General features: G+C 41.5%; 1 protein-coding gene across 1 annotated transcript in view; it reads right to left on the reverse strand.

Moving 5' to 3' along the window:
* Positions 1-2588, reverse strand: part of KCNH8 (potassium voltage-gated channel subfamily H member 8) — a gene marked incomplete at both ends in the record, with an annotated part of 386090 nt that extends 383502 nt beyond the window's left edge. The window contains one exon of the mRNA XM_082655515.1: positions 2513-2588. Within this exon, the coding sequence (XP_082511641.1) occupies positions 2513-2588 (76 nt within the window). The remainder of the gene's footprint in view (positions 1-2512) is intronic.
* Positions 2589-20399: the final 17811 nt, after the last annotated feature.

A 20399-nucleotide genomic window follows, 5' to 3' on the forward strand; every position in this document is an offset into this window, starting at 1 on the left:
GTACCAAGTAAACACATTACACTTTGAGTATAATAACATTAGGCACTCTCCACTATAATTTTTATTTGGGCGAGTGGCAATTTTGCTAATTTAAAACTTTCAAATGGTTTTATCTTGCACAAGAAAATAAATGACTGCTATAAGAAAAATCAAGAGAAAGAAGGATGATCATAGGAAAAGAGTTTCAGGGATAGTAATTATACTTAATAAGTGTCAACACATACAAGATAGAAAAAGATAAACTAAATATTTAGCAGGCAAACTGATATGCCATGATGTTATCAAAATTTGTGGCTTAAATTTGCTTCATGTATTTTTTTAAGTTTCAGATTATTCAAGTCATCTTGCAATTCAAATGAAAAGCAAATAAGAGGATACAGTCCTCTTTCCTTGAGTGGGGTTTATTGGAATGAGGGGGTATCTTTAAAAGTTCTCAACAAAATTTTGCTAAAGTAAATCTTTATGTCACTCATTACTTTGAAATTTGCTTCACTTATTTTCAGATTGATTTCATACAAAGTGGTTCCCTCCAGGAATCCCACAGACCCTTGGAGAACAGACCAAGCATGCTCTCCAACAGTTTCAGTTTTACTAATATTCTAAATGCTGGTTATGTGATGATGGTCTTCCCAAACAACAATTTAAAACTTCTAACCTTCTATTTTATTCACATTAATGTGTAGTTAAAATAGAAAAAGAGCTATTCACTAGTACACCATTCCTTCTCTACATGCCTTCTGTCTATCACATGTTATAGTGAAAGAGGCAGAAGTGTCCTCACACAGATGATCCAAAGCCCCTCTCATTAGCAACTGGTACTTAAATATATCCCTGCAGTAATTCCCAGGGCTATGCTGGGAACACACTACGTTCCATTCAACTTTAAATAACAATGAGATAAGCAACGACCACTTACCAGTTAGCTCATTTTCAATACATGCACTTGTGATCAATATTGAAAGTCTTTTGGGTTTAAATTTGCAACTTCTAGAACAAACATCCACTAGAAATTGATCAGTTCCTAAGGTAACAAATAGTAGTAACCACAGTCATGCATGAAGATAGCAGTGGTGATTTTGTGTAGTGGTTGGGTGGTGGGTATGATGTCACTGGCAGGGATTTGAAATTTTATTGTATTTTTCTATTATTATCTAAGGAAGACAGATAAATAATAGCATTGCACTTCACTCATACTGTCTGACACATCTAGATCATAAAAGGGGAAGGAAAGGCTCACCAACTACCCTGAGTAGTCTAGAGGTTGAAAATAAAAATTGAATAAAATCCAGTAAATAGTTCATTTCTCCCTCATATAAACTTTTCCAACTACTCCTGAAGCGCGAAAGTCCAGGATTTACTTCCCATTGTAGTAAGACTGTGTATCCAGATGACTGGAGTGAAAATAGAGTTAGATGTGCTCTCTCACATCAGCTCCAAGAAATATGCCATCATCCTAAAAAACAATGATGCCTGAATCACTACTAGCCTTTAGAACAAATGAGTTTCTACAAGTCTTGTGTAACAGGCAGAAAAGGAAAGATAGCACGCAGAAGCAACATAAGCTAGGAGGAAGGTGTGGATATTCATAGTGAAACCAATTGATAGCTTTTGCTGGGGGTGAAAGTACAGACTCCTCATTACAGGGGAAACCAACCGGTCAAGAAGAGGGGAGTTTGAGAAGCCTGGGAATGAACGGGGACCTGGCCGTGGTCCTGAAAGAGAACAACTTGCAGACGTTTCCCAACAGTCTCCAAGAATCCACACACCATATCTTTGCTTTTAAACAGAAGCTTAAACAAGCTAAGCATCCAATAATATTCACTCTCAAAAAAATTATGTTGAAACTTCCTCTTATGATCAGATCAACCTTTATAACGCCCGGCTTCTCCTTCTCCAACAGTCTCTCCTCGAGTGTTAGGATAATTTCAGATTGAAAGGTATGCTACCTTTCAATACCTGAGAAGCAGGAATCGGGATTCTGACAAACTCATAACGTTTAGAATTCTACGGGAAGCTTACACTTGGCAATCTTGATTCTAGTTGCATTTCTTAAACTCAGATGGGATCATGCCTATCCAAAATACCTCACAGAATGAGGCTCCATAGACGAAGAACATTCTAAACTCTCCCTATAATTTACGGAGCCTTGAAACTCTAGAAGGACAGATTGGCAATTCACCAATATGGACAATTTTCATTTTCACTTCATAAAATTAATAAAAACCGAGGAATTACGGGTCCCACAGTGAACACGGGTGTCGGTCTTTCTTCAGGTTCTTTTCCAGACTTTACAAACCTAAGAGTCAAGGGGGCCAACTACACCGAAGTGTTAATACTACACCGAACCACGAGAGGAAAAAAATTCTCCGCACAAAAGACACCTCGGCAGGACCATAAGGAAACAAAATCCACTGGTGCAAAAAGGAGGGTGGGAACGAAAGTAATTTATAGGAGAAAAATCATTCAAAAAAAAAAAAAAAACCCATACAACTCATCGAAGTGCAAGACTTACGTGTTCCGTCAAAACGGGTGGCGATGGTGTCGAGGAAGGTGTTCTGGGGCGCCAGTAATCCTTTCATAACCGGCATTTTTCCAGCGTGGTGTGAAATTCTCCATCAAAGTTTGTCCAGAAGGATGGTTCGAGAGGAAAGTGCCAAGAAGGGAGAAGGGGAGCGTGATGACGGCAGGGGAGGGGGGCCCGGCGCAGTGATGGGGCCGCTCGAGAGAAGGGGGAGGATGGAAGGAGCGAAGGAGCTGATTCCAGCCGCCGCGGCTCCGGCAGGAGCAGCCCAGAGAGTGCTCGCGGAGCCCGCCCCGCACCTCCAGGCTCAGCTGGGCGCAGGCTCCCTCTCCCGCCCCCTCCACCTCCGCCAGCTCCGAGAACCCCCACCGTCCCTCCGCGGGCGGCAGAGCCCGCCAGGAGCCGCCGCGCAGCCCGCCCGCCCGGGAAGAACCCGCGGTGGCCCGGGGCGCCGCAACCTGACCTCAGGCGCTGGGGTCGCGGAGGGCGGCGCTCGAGGCTGGGCGAGGCTCGGAGTCGCGGAGCCTGCCCATCTCCCAGGGGCGCCGGGAAACGCGAGCAAGCACGACTTCCACCCCCCGGGAGCCGCTGAACAAAGACCCCTTTGTTCCCGCTCTGTCCCTCTCCCGGGGAGACCAGAGTCCCGTGGGTGTGGTATTGGAGAAGGGGAGGAGACAGGTCGGGCAGGTACCCGGCCGCCCAGAACTTGGGAGCGGGGACGTCCCCCTGCGGTGTCCGCGAGAGCTGAGGTAGCCAGGCGTCCCCGGGGGAGGTGGCCCCCTTCCGGCGCAGCTGCCGCGGCGAAGTGCCCGCGACCCGAGCAAGGCAGCCTGGAGTGAGTTGCAAGGCCCCCTCCCCAGTCCCCCGGGTCTTTCAACCGGGAAACTGATGCAAAGCGCCGGGGTCTTCCCACCTTCCCATCCTGGGCTCCGGAAGGGGTGTTTCAGTCCCTCTCCCCAAATTACCATTAGTCTCCCCAAGCCATTCTAAACTAAAAGAATATAACAAAATAATAGCTTTTTATAGGGATAATGAATGGTTTCCCACTCTGTGGTGAAATGTGAACAAAAGCTTTCTAGAAAAGTTTGCTGTTGCTATTGGTTTGAAAAATACAATGTCAAGTACAACCCGTAAGGCTGCTTCATAAATATAGTTGCAGCACAAAAGAGCCTCGCCTGCCCTTCATCTCCTTCCCCGACCAGCACCTCCAGGTAGAAAGCCTGGCGAGTCCCCGGCACGGCCAGCATCTGGGAAAACGAAAGTGGTCCCTCCCGGTCCCGCCCCCCTTGCTGGCGCGGGGACTCCCTCCCGGGAAAGCCTTGCCCAAGCCCGGGGAGCAGCGCCGCTGGGAGTGCAGGACCCCCGGAGCCGGGAATCTACAGAAAACCTGGAAGGGAAGAGGATGTAGGAGGAAAGTTGAGAGCCCGGGGTGGAAAAACAAACGTCAGCCCAGGTGCCAGTGCACCCGGAAGGAGAGAAGGGGGTGAAGCGAACAGGTGAGAGAGCCGCAGCCAGGGCAGCCGGGTCCGCGCCGCCGGGAAGCTCGGGCGCCTGGCGGGAGGCGAGAGCGCCCGCCCCTCACTACTGCGGGGAAGGAGGCTCCTTGTTTGGATTCTCCCGTTTGGTGGGGCTTCTGGGGGACCCTGAGGGTGTCGTCACGGCAGCCCAGGGCTCCCGAAGAGCGGGGGGTGTCGAGGGGGAGGGACGCATCTCTCTCTCCCCGCCCCCGGTCCCCCTTCCTCGTGATGCACTTCCTGCGGCCGAGGATTCCCTTTGTGTTGAAATTCAAGAAGATCCGGCCGCAGCGCGCAGCCAGCTGGGCGGGGGCGCGCCCGGCAGGGGAGGGGATTCCTGAGTGGGCGGCGCGTTGCTACAGAGGCCGGCAGCGGGTGTGCGGTCTCCGGGCCCGTGGCACTCAGCGCCTGGCCCCCGGACACCCCTGACCTCTCCCCCATCCTTCTGTCCGGAGTCGGCAGCGCTTGGCAGAAACCGAGCTCACGCGGGTGGTGTCCCCCCAGCGGCGCACCCAGCCAACTGCGGGTGGCTCCGTGGGTCCCCGCTCCAGCAGAGCGGGGGAGAGAAAGATGAGGGAGTCCCTGCTGTTTGGGCGTTGCATCGGGTTCTAGAAAACCCAGACTGCTGCTGTCAGTTTAAAAGCCAGAAAAACGCCTCCTTTGAAGTGGCTTGAAGTTCATATGAAATATATGAAGTGTAAACCACGTCTCCGGTTCATAAAATTTGTGCTTTAGGGGTGTGTGTGTGTGTGTGTAAAAGCTGTTTTGTCGTGGGCTTGAGCTATATTGCCAAATGCATGAAATCACTTGCAAGAAAGGAGAGACAGGAGGAGCTTAAGAATGGCAACCCCAAAGAAAGCTTAGGTTTTATAGCAAAAGACAGTAGCTGTCATAGTCTCTCCTCCAGGCATGACAAGACTCCTGCCCTAAATGCACGTTCAAGGCCGGGATCCTCTTGGATCCTATTGGTATGTAATAAGTGGATCTCTTACATGCTTTCCCCACCAAGAACAAATCTTTCTTAATGAAGAGTCATCAGCACTCAGGTCGTTGGGTCCAAGCCAACTCTAAGGTCTGGCCCAATCAAGGACCTAAAGCTCTTCCTAAGTGTGTGACGTGGGTGAGGCCAAACTGTGACGTTAAAACATGCCCTTGATGAGAGGTTAAGCACACCAAGTCCCCTTAAACATACTTCAGCACCTTGAAATCAAAGAGGCTCAAGAAAGAGGCACAATGAGAAGTGGGAATTTCATTATCTGTCCCAAATCTCATTTCCTTTCCTTAAAGGAAATGTTCCCACTGTCCCCAGTAATTGGCAAAAAGAAACCCAGCTCATTTCATGGAATACCCTTCCATCCTGTAGAAACATGACCTTTCTCTACGACCCCAGTAAGGCAACACTATGAGAACACAGGATAACCACACAATCCACTAAACCCAAGGCCCCTTTGAAGAGTCTCGTGTTCACAGAAGAGATCATTCTTTGACTCTGAAATGTAAGAGAAGACACAAAATCCCTAAACTCAAACCAAGGTACTCAATATTATGTACTATAGATGGCCTCTCTAGGTAAAACCAATCTAGGCAAATGTCACTGATTTACCATGTAACAAACCACCCTAAAACCCACAATAATAATATTTTGTTTTGCTCTTAGATCTGCCGTTTGGGCAGGACTCACTGGGACAGCTCATTTCTGAGTCACTTCCAATATGGCTCACTGACACAGGTGGTAATTTGGTGCTGACAGTCAGCTGGGAATTCAACCAGGGCTGGGGCTTTGGGGCTTCAGTTCTTCTTCATATGAACCTCTCCAGGCTTCCTTTGGGCATGGTGACTGGGTTTCAAGAGTGAGTATCCCAAGAGATAGGAATTAGGAGCTACCAGTTTCTTAACGCCTGGTCTAGAAACTGATAGAACAAAACAGACACAGAGCCCAGATTCATTAGAAGGGAACATAAGTCCACATGTTAAAATCTCCACATCAATTTGTTAATTTCAAGTTTCAAAGGAGGTTGCCTTATAATAGTATCCCAAAATTTGATTTAAGAATCTGTTTTCACCTATTTTATGTATTTCCATAAGAGTTTAGGACTTATGGGTACAATATCTGGTCTCAACTTGACAAATCTTTACAGCGAAAATGTAAGACACAAGTGAAAAACATACATGAAAATCACTTGAGAACTAAAGCCACAGTATAAATGGCAATTGTTATTGTTTCCTTTAATGTTGATTCTTCCCTGTTGGGGGAGGTCATGGAGAGGGCTTGACCCCTGGTTTACTTGCAAGCTGGACCCGGGCAATCCCAGTCCCTCTCCACACACACAGCCGGAGCTGTTTTCAGGGACCCAGCCTTGACAGAACAATGTGGTGTTGAAACCACTAGGACTGAACATCATTAAGGCTTCTGTATAAATGTTCAAGGTTCTGGTGGGTGGTGTGAAGTTCTATTGTTTTGCAGCTGCTCAAGACAAGCCTCATATGTAACTTCTCTTGCCTATTACACCTGCCATCTGCCCATCTGGAGAGGTCTGCCTCTTTCTTTGGTCTCTCCCTGCACTCTGTGTATGGGGCCAGTTTCAGATTTCACCCCAGGAGCTCCTGAGGTTTTGAACCAACGCCTCCCCTACACTGCATGCTGTTTTTTCAGTCTGGATGAGACTGAAAGGGGCTTTAGAAATCCCTATACCTGTTTGATGGTTTTAGGTCTTCACGTCCATTTTCTACCTATAGCATTCACGAATACCATGGCACAAACAAATGCTTCTTGTATGTTCATGCGTTTGACTGTAGGCTTTGAAAATATTCATAAACCTTTTTCTGGCAACAAGAATTTTAGCCCTCCAGAGAAGTAACTATTTTAATTAATAGGCTGATACAAAAGAACATCTACTCCAAGTGTCCTAGATTTGTCTCTACCACTTATCCCCTTGTAACTTTGATGTGACCTTGGGCAAATCATTTAATCTTTGTGACTTCCCATTTCCTCACCTGTAAAACAGGGACGATACTTTCCCTACCTACTTCCAGTAGAAGAAAATATTTGTGCAAAATCTTTGAAACCTGTTACGAGCAGCATATGTTATAAGGGATTATTATAATCATCTATTTCTCCTTTTTTTGATATTCTGACACACTTAATTCAATTCTTTGTACACAATAAATATTGTTGACTGACTGTTATAATGTGTGGTCTTATTAACTAAGAACATGTTCATGCGTAATAACCTGTCACAACCCTTGGCTTCTGAGCTTTTCCTTCTAAATATAAATGGTTCTAGAAGCTCAGAAGGAAAATCAGGGCTTTTGAATTGTCTTCTCTATTATCCAGCCAACCTGGATTCTGGTAGTATGGTCACTGCCTTCTATTTCTCAAATACTCTCAATGTGTGTAGAAACTGGAATACTCTGAAAAAATCTCCAAAGCTATAATCACAGTCAGGATAACCTAGATTATATATCAATGAAAATATAAAATCTCAGTGTCTTATGACATCACTGCTACTTCTCGCTCCTTCTACACATCTGAGTTACCACGCGTCTCTGCTTATTATCAGAGTCCAGACTGATGGAAGCTTTGCTCAAAATATGTCTTCCTTGATGGGAAAAAGATAATCTGACAGAAGATGCCGTGTTTTAAAACTTCCCCTGGCAATTTATGGCCAAAATAAGTCACGTGGCTTTCTAATTTTAAAGGGGTGGTGAAATACAATTTGTTTCCTGCCTGGATCTTAATTTAATTTCGAAAGGGGACTGAGAGACAACAGGGAGAGATCAATGCATTGAAAAGAAAGTTTAAGGTTACTGACAGTTCCCGGCAGGAACACCAGGTTTCGTCAGAAGTGCAGAGAGGGCTTCACTCTTTATTGGGGTTCCACAGCCTTTACTGGGGTTTCTGTGGGGAAGGCAAGGCAGGGCAGAGGGGACAGTTTAGGACTGGCTAGTTTGAATAATTCTGGGGGGCTTTAGCTTTGGTTTTAGTTACCTGGTACCTGGCCCCGGGATGATTTAGAACAGGGGAAATGTTGGCTTAGTGTGTGAGATTTAGATAAGGAGGTGGTTAAGGGCATAAACTTGGGATGGGTTGGTTTTCATAGGAAAGGCATACTCATAGGTAAGTTGTCATTATCTTTAGGAATTAGCTAGCCCTGGGAAGGGCAGTCTCCCCCCAGGGTCTGTAAGGCCCCCAAGTGTCAGAGCATCAGGAATACAGAAAGTAAGAAAATATGGTTCATATTACTGGCCTTGTGATGAATGGATGCCAAATAGACAAATACAGACTCTAAGAAAACACAGAACATGGTCTTTGAAGAAAAGGAGCTCTAGAATATTCGAGAACAGATATTTCGTGGCCATGAAGTGTGCCACTAGGGTCTCCTCTTTAGAGCATCTGCTGGAAGGAGGGTTGCTGGTGACACGCTCTCCATTCTGAGCTGTGCTCGCTCAGGGCTGCTTCCCACCAATGACCAACACCATGCAGGTATTAAAGCTTGGCCAATGGTGCCCAACATGGGACTCTCCTAACATGTAATCTTTGCTCAGGGATCCCTCATAGCTTGGTGGACACTCAGTTATGTATCCTACTTCCTACCCATCCCTGTGCCTTCCTGCTCCTTTCATGGGTGTCAGCCCTGTGTCACGGTCTGAAGACTCTCCCTGCCTACACCTGATCCCACCCCACATCATCCTTAACAAGCTTTTTCCTCAGTAAGTCTCTTGCACGTCTAACCCTGTCTTAGTGTCTGCTTCTCAGAGGATCTGAACTTACCTGGACACATCAGGGAGATTTCCTGAGAAGAGAGACCCATGAGCCCATTTGCTCGGTTCTACTGCTGGCAATGAATCTTAAATAAGAAAAAAAGAAAAAGCTTCATCTATCTCTGTTGCCTCATTCCAGCACCTACTTTTCCCTGTTCTCTCCATTTTTCCTCTGTGATTCACCATTAGCCCGAACTGCAATCTGAAAGCCAATCTAAATTATCCTCTCCTTACACTCAAGTAATCTATTGCTCATTTCTGTCCCTTCGAGCTCCATAGCATCTGCTGTCACCCTCTTAGTTGTACGCATTGTTTTTTCACTAGGAAGATTTCCCCTAGTTGGTCATCCTGCATCAAAACTATTCTTCATTTGGTCCTTTGTTCTGCAATTAACATAATGGTTTTTCTACAATATAAATTCATCACATAGTCCCCTCCTTAAAATCCCTATATTTTAGAAGACAAAACAAAATTTCATCCCCTATCATGTGGGGACCATTCAAGAGATGGCCTCTAAATAGCCCTCCAGTCTCATCTACATCCTGCCCTTGATCCATGATGAATTACATTCAGTTCCCAGAATGTGCTACTCTCTTTCAGGCCTCCATCCCTTTTAACATAGAGGACCGATCCCTCTATCTCAGAGGACCACCTTATCCTTATAACTTTCCTCACCAGTTGAACTCATAATCCAAGGAGCACCTTCAATGTCACTTCGACTGAAACCTTTCTTTGAGTTTCCTCATCCAGTTTAAGTACTCCTTTCTCTATGTTCCTAGAGTAAGTCACCTATGCCTCTATCATAACCCTTGCCCTGTGGGTGTGGCATATGTCTGCCATAAACATGGAATGACCAAAACAAAGGTCCATACTATGGAAAACTAACAGGTTTCAGATCACATATCAATTCTGAAAACTTGATAACAGTTCCTTGGCTTCCTGTATTGAAAGTCATTTTTAGACCATTCCCAGACTCAGGGAGAGAGAGTTGAAGATCAGTTAAAGGTGTCTCCCATGAGTGTGAGAAAAAGGGCTGTGACCACATAACTACCAAAAACGTTAGGGATTTAGGCCACTGCAATGTACCTGGAGCTGTGAGGTAGGCAGCAGATTCCCAAGAGCCTCATTTGTCCCATCTCACCAACACAGGGGAAAGTGAAGAGAGTCCTTATTAGCTCTGTGACCTGGTGCTATGTCTCTTATGCTGCTCACTTGATAGTTAGTATAGGTTAGATATTGCTGTGGGAGCACTAAGACTCCATCTCAGATTTAAGGAATGTAACTACCAAAATGTAATTGTTGCTTGTAGAACAATAGAGGGCTCTCTCTATGCAGTAACTTGGGTACCCCAGGCTGGCAGACCACCAACATCCAGAAATGGAGGCCTCCATCATTACCGTTGAACAAAAAAGTCACCTGGAAGGTCATATATCTGCTCTCTATCTTTCAGCCGGGAAATGAAAAATGTTATTCATCCGAAGCCCAGATCTTTCCTCTGATCTTCTGGTTAACAATATCCAACTGTGGGATTTGTATCACCCCTTGAATATTCCTCCCACATAAACTCTTATCCTTACCATCAAGTTATCTATATGACACTCCAGGAAGTCATCCTTCTTATATTTTATTCCCAATGTCCATCAAATCTTTAAGCCCTTACTTTGTCTCCTAACTATATTCTGAGGAGTCCCTAATTTCTCCATCCAATTGATGCCCTAGTTTAGGCCTTGGCCATCCCTTGTGGGAGCCCCTGCAATGCTTTCCTAACCTAAAGTTTTTTCTTCCTGAATCCTTTCTCTACACTCCAGCCTGGCATGACCTTACTAAAGGGTAAATGTGATCTTGTCACTTCTCATGCTGCCTGTGGGATAAAGTCAGAGGTCTATGTTTGAGCTCAGCACATCTCTCAAAACATATTTCTTATCATCTTCAAATTTTATGTTCAAGGAATCCAAAATTCCTAGAAGTTTCCAAAATGTAGTGTGCCCTTCGAGAGACTATGACTTTAATCATATTACCCTCACCTCCTGGAAAGCACTTCCCGGACATCCTGGGCAAGACCACCACACACATACCCACTTTCTACTCCAGTTGAATTTGGACGCCCCTTAAAAGGGAGCCATTCGCTCTCATAATAGTTGTACATCAGTTGTTGAATATGATCTGACCTAGTTTGACCTGTGTGGTTCTGCTTAACTTATTTATCTTTTCTGAGTCTCATAGGAGTGATAATAGCATACATTTCACAGGGCAATTATGAGGGATAAAGGAGACAACATAAAAAGTGATTAGGATAGTATCGACTGTCTGTTCACCATTGTATTCCTAGTGACTTATGTGGGCTCTGGCACATCGTAGACACAGAAATATTTGTTGAAGGGATACATGTTAGTTATCCTGATTATTATTTCAATCACTTCACTATTACATGGATCGATATCTGTTCCTTTGCCTATCTTTTACACCACACACTGAGCTTTTTAAAGTTTATCTTAAGGAGATTATCTTGTACAATCTTTTATTTAAAGTTATTTGGCACAGATGATGTATTTTTAAATGTTCAATGAATGAAGAATAAATGAATGGATGAATGAAATTATTCTATAGCAGGTCCTTATCTGCAGCAAGTGTCAACACTAAATTCATGGCTCTTTTATTACAATTCCTTTTGCTCGCCAATCTCTTGTCCTCTCCCTAGTTGATTGATATCCTGCATGTAGGTGTGTGGATTCGGATGTGGGTGTTCACATTTGATTTATTGATTTGAAAATCACACAAATTTAACCTTAAAAGAATATTCTGAGTGCTTTCCCCGATATTGCTGGATTGATAATTTACATGCATAAAATGAGGGGAAGAGTTCGTAGGTGACCCAAACTTCTCTGAACAGGTACTTTATAATAAAAATTATATAAAAATTATTGAACAGGTACTTTATAATAATGTACATTCCTTATGTCACAAAAATTTCAAGCTATGAAATATTTCTTAAATCTATGACCATGCACTATGAATTCAAGGCAGCTCCCATGACCCTGTACTGCATTAGGGTCTCCATCTCGCTATGACATGCATATTTTTAAAAAGAGAGTTCCATTTGTTGGATGCCTGTTAAATTAAAGGAACTAACCATATTAACAGATGGGTGGGTATTCATGAAGTGTGAGGTGATGCTATTCCTGTTTAATAAAAGAAACTTATTCATAAAGTAATCTCTTCCTACTTCTTAAACTATTTCAAGGCAGTTTATAGTTAAAACATACATAGAAAGATTGTTCAAATAAAGTAATGAGTGGTGAGATAAAATTTTTTTTGTTTTTTTAGAGTCTGACATGTTTTCCAGATTTTCCACTATGAATATGTATTAATTTATAATAAAGTCCAAAATACACTAAAAAATACAGGAAAAATCAGAAGTTATATAAAGGAAGGGACAATTTTTTGGACAGGGAATGTGGTATACTCATCTGAGCATTAAATTAAGCTCTGACTTAAGTCAAGGCCAAACCATGGCCCGGTGATTGTAAGCATCAGTCATTTGGGTAAGATCAAAATCTTTCTTGGAACTAAATTCCAAGAAAAAAACTGTAACTTGGGGCTTCCCTGGTGGTGCAGTGTTTGAGAGTCTGCCTGCTGATGCAGGGGACGTGGGTTCGTGCCCCGGTCCGGGAAGATCCCACATGCCGTGGAGTGGCTGGGCCCGTGAGCCATGGCCGCTGAGCCTGTGCGTCCGGAGCCTGTGCTCCGCAAGTGGAGAGGCCACAACAGTGAGAGGCCCGTGTACCACAAAAAAAAACCACACAAAAAACAAAAAAACCTGTAACTTGGTTTTATTGAAATAGCAAAATACTGAGCACTGAAAACTCATGTTTCACTCCAAGATTATTTTCACTCCAATTTGTGACTTTGAACACACCATTTCCTATCTCTGGGATTCACATAGAGAGAGAAAGAAGGAAGAGTAGCTTCAGTTCTCCAAGTTTCCTTACTGTTTTAATAATGTGATCCATGTTTAGGTACACAATTTCAAAATAAGTTTAGGCACCATCTCTCTCCACTTGAAAATTGAAGCCCAGCAACGATCCTTGCTGCCCCTGAGAATCTGAATGAAAAACTGTATCCCTTTGCTCACATACAGATAAAGACAACTCTGAGTCTTGCCTAGTGCATTAAAGATGAAAAGAGTGACTTTTACACCATCCTTCTCTTCCCTAGATTCTTTCCTGGTTTCTGTTTTTAGACTGTCATACAAGAAAAAAAAAAAAAATATATATATATATATATATGTATAAAGTCGGTCTTTTTCAAGTCTCCTGCTGCTCCTTTGTATGTTTTTAAACCCAATGTTTTAGGAGAAGATGAGAATAGATGCTCAGCGCTGATGTAAATGGCAATGCCGTCATCACTCAGCTAACAGAAAACAGAAACGAAAGGGTAACGAGGGGCAAGGGAGAGGTGGAGCAGTTCTAAGTGCTGGTGAAATAGATGTTTAAAAATTTTCAGTTCCTGGTGGTCAGACATCATGCCGTTCATTTCTTTTTTAATCTCATGGTGCTGGCTCAGTGACCTCTCTTTTCTGAGTTGTAGTCGCATTATTTAAATTCTTTATTTGGTAACGTCTCATGAAATATCAAGACAGGTCTTCTTTTGATGTCTTGATTTGTTTCCATAAAATTTAGTTTTATTACCCTTCAAGGTCTGGATGCTTTGAGTCTTCTAATAAATCAGAGACATCTTAGGGGCCAGCATTGTATTTTAGATGCTTTGTATCTTTCGTGGTCCCTGGATTGAATTTATGCTTTTTGTAGGTTTTCAATATAGACTTATGTCCTCTTACTGGAGAGTGTTATTTCCTCCATGTGGATTCATTTAAGGAACTGAACTATGGCCTCCATAGTTGCAAAGTTCTTCATTCTACTACTTCATTAAAAATCCTTATACTGCAAATTCATTTCAAGTACATTTTTGTTACTTTCCCAACATCTACTTTCCCTTCCTTCTTTTTAATACTTAGCTATCATCTTCCCCCAGATTCAGCTGAAAAATTCTCCTTCTCCAAAAGATTTCTAACATTAATTCTTTCTCACATTGGCCATCACTTTAAATTTCAAGATTCAGTTTTTCCTTTGCTGCTGCCCAGTTTTGAAATGTTTCTTCTGTAATTCCATTTTATAAACTTTGTTCCTAAATAAATTGTAAAGAAATAGGTTGAGTCATTTCTTTCTTATTGTGGAATATGCAATGACTGGCACATTGTAGTAGCTCATTAAAGGCTAGTTTCTTCCCTTTGTAGCAGCTTCAAAATTGCAGGCAGTCAAAACATATTTTAAAATTACATTACTGAAGCTATTTCTGGTGGCGAGCTTGGCACTTAGGGATCGTTGCCACTCTACTGTGTTCATTAATTCAAAGTGGAGTGCAGTAAAATGGCAAGGAATTCAGTGCATTTTTGAATCATAGGATGGAAAAACTAGAAAAGACAGAAGAGATTGTGCAATCACTCTAGCAGATGGAGAGTGGTACACTAAGAAAGGCTGCAACTTTTCCAAGGTCAGTCAACTCAGGAGAGGACACAAATCTAAATGGTCCCAGCAGAGTGCCCTTGTGACTTTTCCTTTGTACCTCTGCTCTTTCCTGGATCAATATTTTTTTCAGACTATTAAGGTGGTACCCTTGATGCTCCATCCCTAATGTAGCTATGGAAGATTAAATTCCTCCTTTTCTTTTGAGTTCTAACTCTTCTGATAAAATATTCATGGCAGTTCATCTTTTGTAGATCACCTTTAAAGCTTCTCAAGCTGGAGTATATGTGCCTCTGATGATTCATGGTATGTGGTAAAGTTATTTCTAAAGGCACATATTCCAGAAACTATTTTCACATTAAAGTGCAACTATCTATTTCGTTTTTAATAAAGGGATTTGTAAAATTTTCAAAGTTATGGCTGCTACTTTTGGCTCTCCTCACGGGAATATGCATCCAGGCTGCCTTGAAGTTAGCAGAACTCAAGAAGAAAAGTTGAAGAAGAGCATGTAACAAAACTAGTGAGTTGCAAAACGCTCACAGTGTCAGTTTATAAAACTGTCTGTAATTATTGTATAACTTGAGGTTCACCCTTGACTTTCTGTCAGTCTTATTCTTTGGGTTCCTTACTGGTTAGCAAAGTACTGAGCACAATGCATATCCGTTGCCTAATAAATGTAGAATATATATTAAGGATGACAAATAGTTATCGAGACTGTTTACAGAGGCAGAGGACACGCAGACTCTGCCTAAGGGAATATGAAGGCCCAGATATGCCATAGTAGGTATAACAGGAATTGAGAAGGTACAGCACTTTGAGAATATTTTAAGTTCTAACAAATATTTATTTATTATTTTTTTTTTTGCGGTACACGGGCCTCTCACTGCCGTGGCCTCTCCCGTCGCGGAGCACAGGCTCCGGACACGCAGGCCCAGCGGCCATGGCCCAGGGGCCCAGCCGCTCCACGGCATGCGGGATCCTCCCGGACCGGGGCACGAACCTGCGTCCCCTGCATCGGCAGGCGGACCCTCAACCACTGCGCCACCAGAGAAGCCCCTAACAAATATTTTTTAAAAAACCCATTCCAGGCTACTTTGAGGAATAATTTCATTTTAAATTGCTGATATGAGAGAAAATAGATGGAAAGTTCAATAAAATCTGTAATGCACATGAGTTTTAATAAGAACAATAATTAAAAGCTCAATAAATTTTACATGCACATTAATTGATCATTTTATTACACAATTACCTTATCCTATATACCTTCGTAATTATTCTAAGAGACACACACACAAAAATCCCTCTTTATCACTTTGAAAAGAAACTATCATATTTAAATTTTAATTAAAAGGAAAAAAATGAAAAACAAAAAAATTAAGTGTCTGAAATAACAAAGTCATCAGGATTTTAAATCTTTACACTGTGTTTTTTTCTTTCTTTTTTTTTTTTTTTACTGGATAAAAACTTCAACCCTTCCACATTGTAAGGCAAACATTATGGAGAGATTGTTTTCCAAAAACAAAAATTATAGTGTTTTAAAGAATATAATTTGTAGTTAACTTTTCATTTTCTTCTTTTCGCTGATCATTTCACGTGGCAGTCACAATCTTTCTGGGGAGGTGGGAAGTTAGACCTGGAAAAACAAAGTGTAAAAATCATTGGGAATGCTAAGATACATTTGAACAGGGTAAAGCTTCAATGGCGTATTCTTCTTGTTAAAAATACGGAAGGATCAATATCACAGCTGGGCTTAGTGCACAAAATGCTTCATAATAGAAATGATGCACAAAGCGATTCAGGTACCGTAGAGGCTGTGATTGCCCCAATGAAGAGTGAATGAGTGAATGTGTGAATGAATGAAGTCAAGCATGCCCGATCAGGCAGCAGGTGCTTGGCTCCATGTGCTATTTCTGAAGTGTGGTCCAGAAGTGTAGACCTATTTGAATTTTGGAAATGAAGAGTATTTTTATCGACCAAGAAGCCCACGCTGCAGCTCCTTTATATCAAGTTCAAGTTTCAACAAATACTTCCCTAGATAGCATTTTGTAAGCTTACTCATTCTTCTCTGCCAAAGGCAACAAAACAGGAACATCTAACAATTTTAATTGCTTTTAAATGCTTATTTAAGCACACGTGGCAGAACTAAAATCACTTTTATCCCCTATCTTTTTTTCTAAGGATTAGATCCTTTGAAAGGTTTACTTTCTTTTAAAAAATAATGTATAGTATGTAATTATATTCAAAGGATAAATTGTACTGAATCATATGGACTACATTCAGGAAAAATCAGAAATTCTATTATAAACAGTCAAGGTTAATAATGAAGTTGAAAAGTTTCTTTCCCATTTAACAAAATTTCAAGTTTTATTTTATTGCTTCCTGAGACATAATTTAAACAAACCAAACATTTGAGGGCTTTTGTGGATTTTAAATTCACAAAATTCAACAGCATAGCTTGACTTATCCACTGACCTCCTTCTGCATAATTATATTAATGTGGATAATGGTTCTACTCTCATAAAAACTGTTTTAATAACAATTTGAATACATGTTTCAGAAAGTAAGCAAGGGAAAAAGGATACTCTTTTTTTAATATATATATATTTATTTATTTATTCATTTTTGGCTGTGTTTGGTCTTCGTTGCTGCACGCAGGCTTTCTCTAGTTGCGGCGAGCAGGGGCTACTCTTCGTTGCGGTGCGTGGGCTTCTGATTGCAGTGGCTTCTCTTGTTGTGGAGCACAGGCTCTAGGGCACCTGGGCTTTAGTAGTTGTGGCACATGTGCTCAGTAGTTGTGGCTCATGGGCTCTAGAGTGCAGGCTCAGTAGTTGTGGTGCACAGGCTTAGTTTCTCCATGGCATGTGGGATCTTCCTGGACAAGGGATCCAACCTGTGTCCCCTGCGCTGGCAGGCGGATTCTTAACCACTGCACCACCAGGGAAGTGAAGGATACTCTTAACACAGTGGTATAATTGACAAAACAATGGACTTGGCGTAAGGAGACTTGAGCCCTAACCTTGAATCTTTAAGACCCATAAACCATATTATAAATACTGGAAATCTTTGTCACTTGAAAATGAAAATTATTGACTACATAATATATTGCTCATTTTTTTGTGGACATCTCCCTAAAGGACCTACAGTAGTTTTACAGGCCTCTAGTACTTCTCAGATTATGATACTATGAGCTGTTTGTGAGATGATTTTAGATTGTACCAAAATTATTTTAGTTTTGAGAATCTCCCTGGCAGTCCAGTGGTTAGGGCTCTGTGCTTTCACTGCTGAAGGCCCAGGTTCCATCCCTGGTCAGGGAACTAAGATCCCAGAAGTCTCACAGCACAGCCAAAAAAAAAGAAAAAAAATCAAAATTATTTTATTTTAATAATTATCTATTATAAAAATACAATTAGAAAAAATTTCCCATTTCAGTAAGCAATAAAATACTGTTTAACATTTATTTTCTTTAAATTTTTTGTTTTGAAAAAGATTATATACAATATTAAATATCTAATACTACAGGTGGTAATAAAGTTACATATATATATATATATATATATATATATATATATATATATATACCCACATAGGAATCCTGATTATTGGGAAATAAATGTTGCTTAGGCTATGTAAAACCCAGTTTGAGAAATGCTGGACCACTTGTATTTGATATTCCTTCCAGTTTTAAATACAGGTCTTTAATAAAATTGAACCACAGTAATTTCTCACTAGGTGGCAAAAAAGAGACAACACAGGATGTATCCTAAATATAAATTTTGGGAACCCTAACCCAAGTTGTGTTTTTTCCAAAATGTAGTTCTTAATGTCTGGGGGAGTTCCTTCACATTAGTTATTCAAGAGGCTTTTATTTATTTTTAAACTTCAATCATTCTTTGGCAAAGACTAGTCCTTTGTTTTATTAATTAATTAATTTATTTTTGCTGTGTTGGGTCTTCGTTTCTGTGCGAGGGCTTTCTCTAGTTGTGGCAAGCGGGGGCCACTCTTCACCACAGTGCGCGGGCCTCTCACTATCGCGGCCTCTCTTGTTGTGGAGCACACGTTCCAGATGCGCAGGCTCAGTAGTTGTGGCTCACGGGCCTAGTTGCTCCGCGGCATACGGGATCCTCCCAGACCAGGGCTCGAACCCGTGTCCCCTGCATTAGCAGGCAGATTCTCAACCACTGCACCACCAGGGAAGCCCCTATTCTGAGGCTTTTAAATGGAAGCTATCATATGAATTTAGACCATTACCCATGACCCCTCCAAAGAGATTACTGAGTCAATTCCATATGGTACTGGTGCAAAGACAGACATATAAACCAAAGCAACAAAATAGAGACAACAGAAATTGATCCATTTATATAAGGTTAACTGAATTTCAATAAAGATACCAAAGCATTTCAATGGGGAAAGTAAAGTCTTTTTAACTAATAATATAGAAACAGCTGGATATCCCTTTGGGGAAAAAAATGAGCCTTTTATTTTTTAAGTTTAGAACATAAAATAAAGTATTTTTTATTAAAGTATAGTTGATTTACAATATTGTGTTAGTTTCAGGTGTACAGCAAAGTGATTCAGTTATACATATATATATATTCAGATTAGGATTTACTGTATAGTACAGGGAATTATATTCAATATCTTGTAATAACCTAGAATGGAAAATAAAGTATTTTAAAATCCCTGCCCACTTCTTTGATTCCTCAAATCCATTATTCTGTAAAATCAAGTCCGTGAGTCAAATGGTTTTTAGACCTCTCTCTCTCTCTCCCCCTTCATTTCCCTCCTATTTTCATTCAGCGAGTTTTAGCTGAGTGCCCAGTTTCCACTAGTCAAATGTCAGTGCCCTAGGAGCTGCAACATAAGCATGGCCCTGCTCTCTACCACAACCTTGGCCATCTTGTATTGATCTGCTCTTGAGGGAGATTCTAAAACCAGTCCCAAAGGTAGCGTGTGCAGAAATCCCAGACACCTCTAATTGGGTGGGCCTCCTTCCTGCTCCATTCACTCATCCTCTAGAAGGAGAGGCTGGACCTTAGACACTTCAGAGGGAAAAACAATGACGAGAGTTACTGAGTCAGATATTCTTCTTCGGTGCTTTACCTTAATTCCCACGTGTGTGTCCCCTTCCCCCAGGCACCCAGGTTCCTTACGTTTGGACTTCCTCAACCCTCAACTTGCGAAGAGTTTCTTCTTCTTAACTTCTTTAAGCAAGATTTGAAAACAATTGCCTTTGAAAGTCCCCCTCAGATTTTATAACCCCTATGACTGTAGTCTCTGAAAGATTTAACTTCAAACTGTTCTAACAGTGTCCTAGTGGGACTATTTCATAGGAAATAGCTACTTTGAAAATATAACATATGGTGCTCTACCATTTTCTAAGCACATAAAGCAAGATCTTTGGAGGCCTGGAGCTCCTCTGGACCTCCAGTCTCTATCTTCTCTCACCTGGTAGGTATTTCTTTCTTTTTTCAAAAATGTCTAAATTTTATATTGGAGTATAGTTGATTTATTTACAATGTTGTGTTAGTTTCAGATGTACAGCAAAGTGATTCAGTTATATATATATACATATACATATATCTATTCTTTTTCAGATTCTTTTCCGATCTTGGTTAAAAAATGAGCCTTGATTCTTAACTCAGACCATACACAAAAATTCATGCAAAATGCACCATAGACCTAAACATAAAAACTAAATCTACAAAATTACTGGAGGGTAACAGGGAGAAAATCTTTGTTAACTTGGGATAAAAGAAGACTTCTTAGATAGGTCACAAAAAGCACCAACTAGTTTAAGAAAAGTTGTTTTAAAAAATGTAAAAAAGAAACTGCTTTTTGAAAGACATTATTATGAAAAGGAAAAGAAAAGCCACTGACTGGGAAAAAAATTCAAAGTACAAATATCTGATAGAGAAGTGTCCAGGGAACCAAAAACTCTTATGACTCAATAATAAGAAGACAAACAACCCAGTTTAAAAAAAGATGGGCGCATATGTGGAATCTATTATTTTTTTAAACGGTACAAATGAATTTATTTACAAAACAGAAACAGTCTTACAGATATCAAAAACAAACTTATAG

This window comes from Grampus griseus, assembly GCF_964374135.1.
Source record: "Grampus griseus genome assembly, chromosome: 5".
In the NCBI taxonomy this organism is placed as follows: Eukaryota; Metazoa; Chordata; class Mammalia; order Artiodactyla; family Delphinidae; genus Grampus; species Grampus griseus.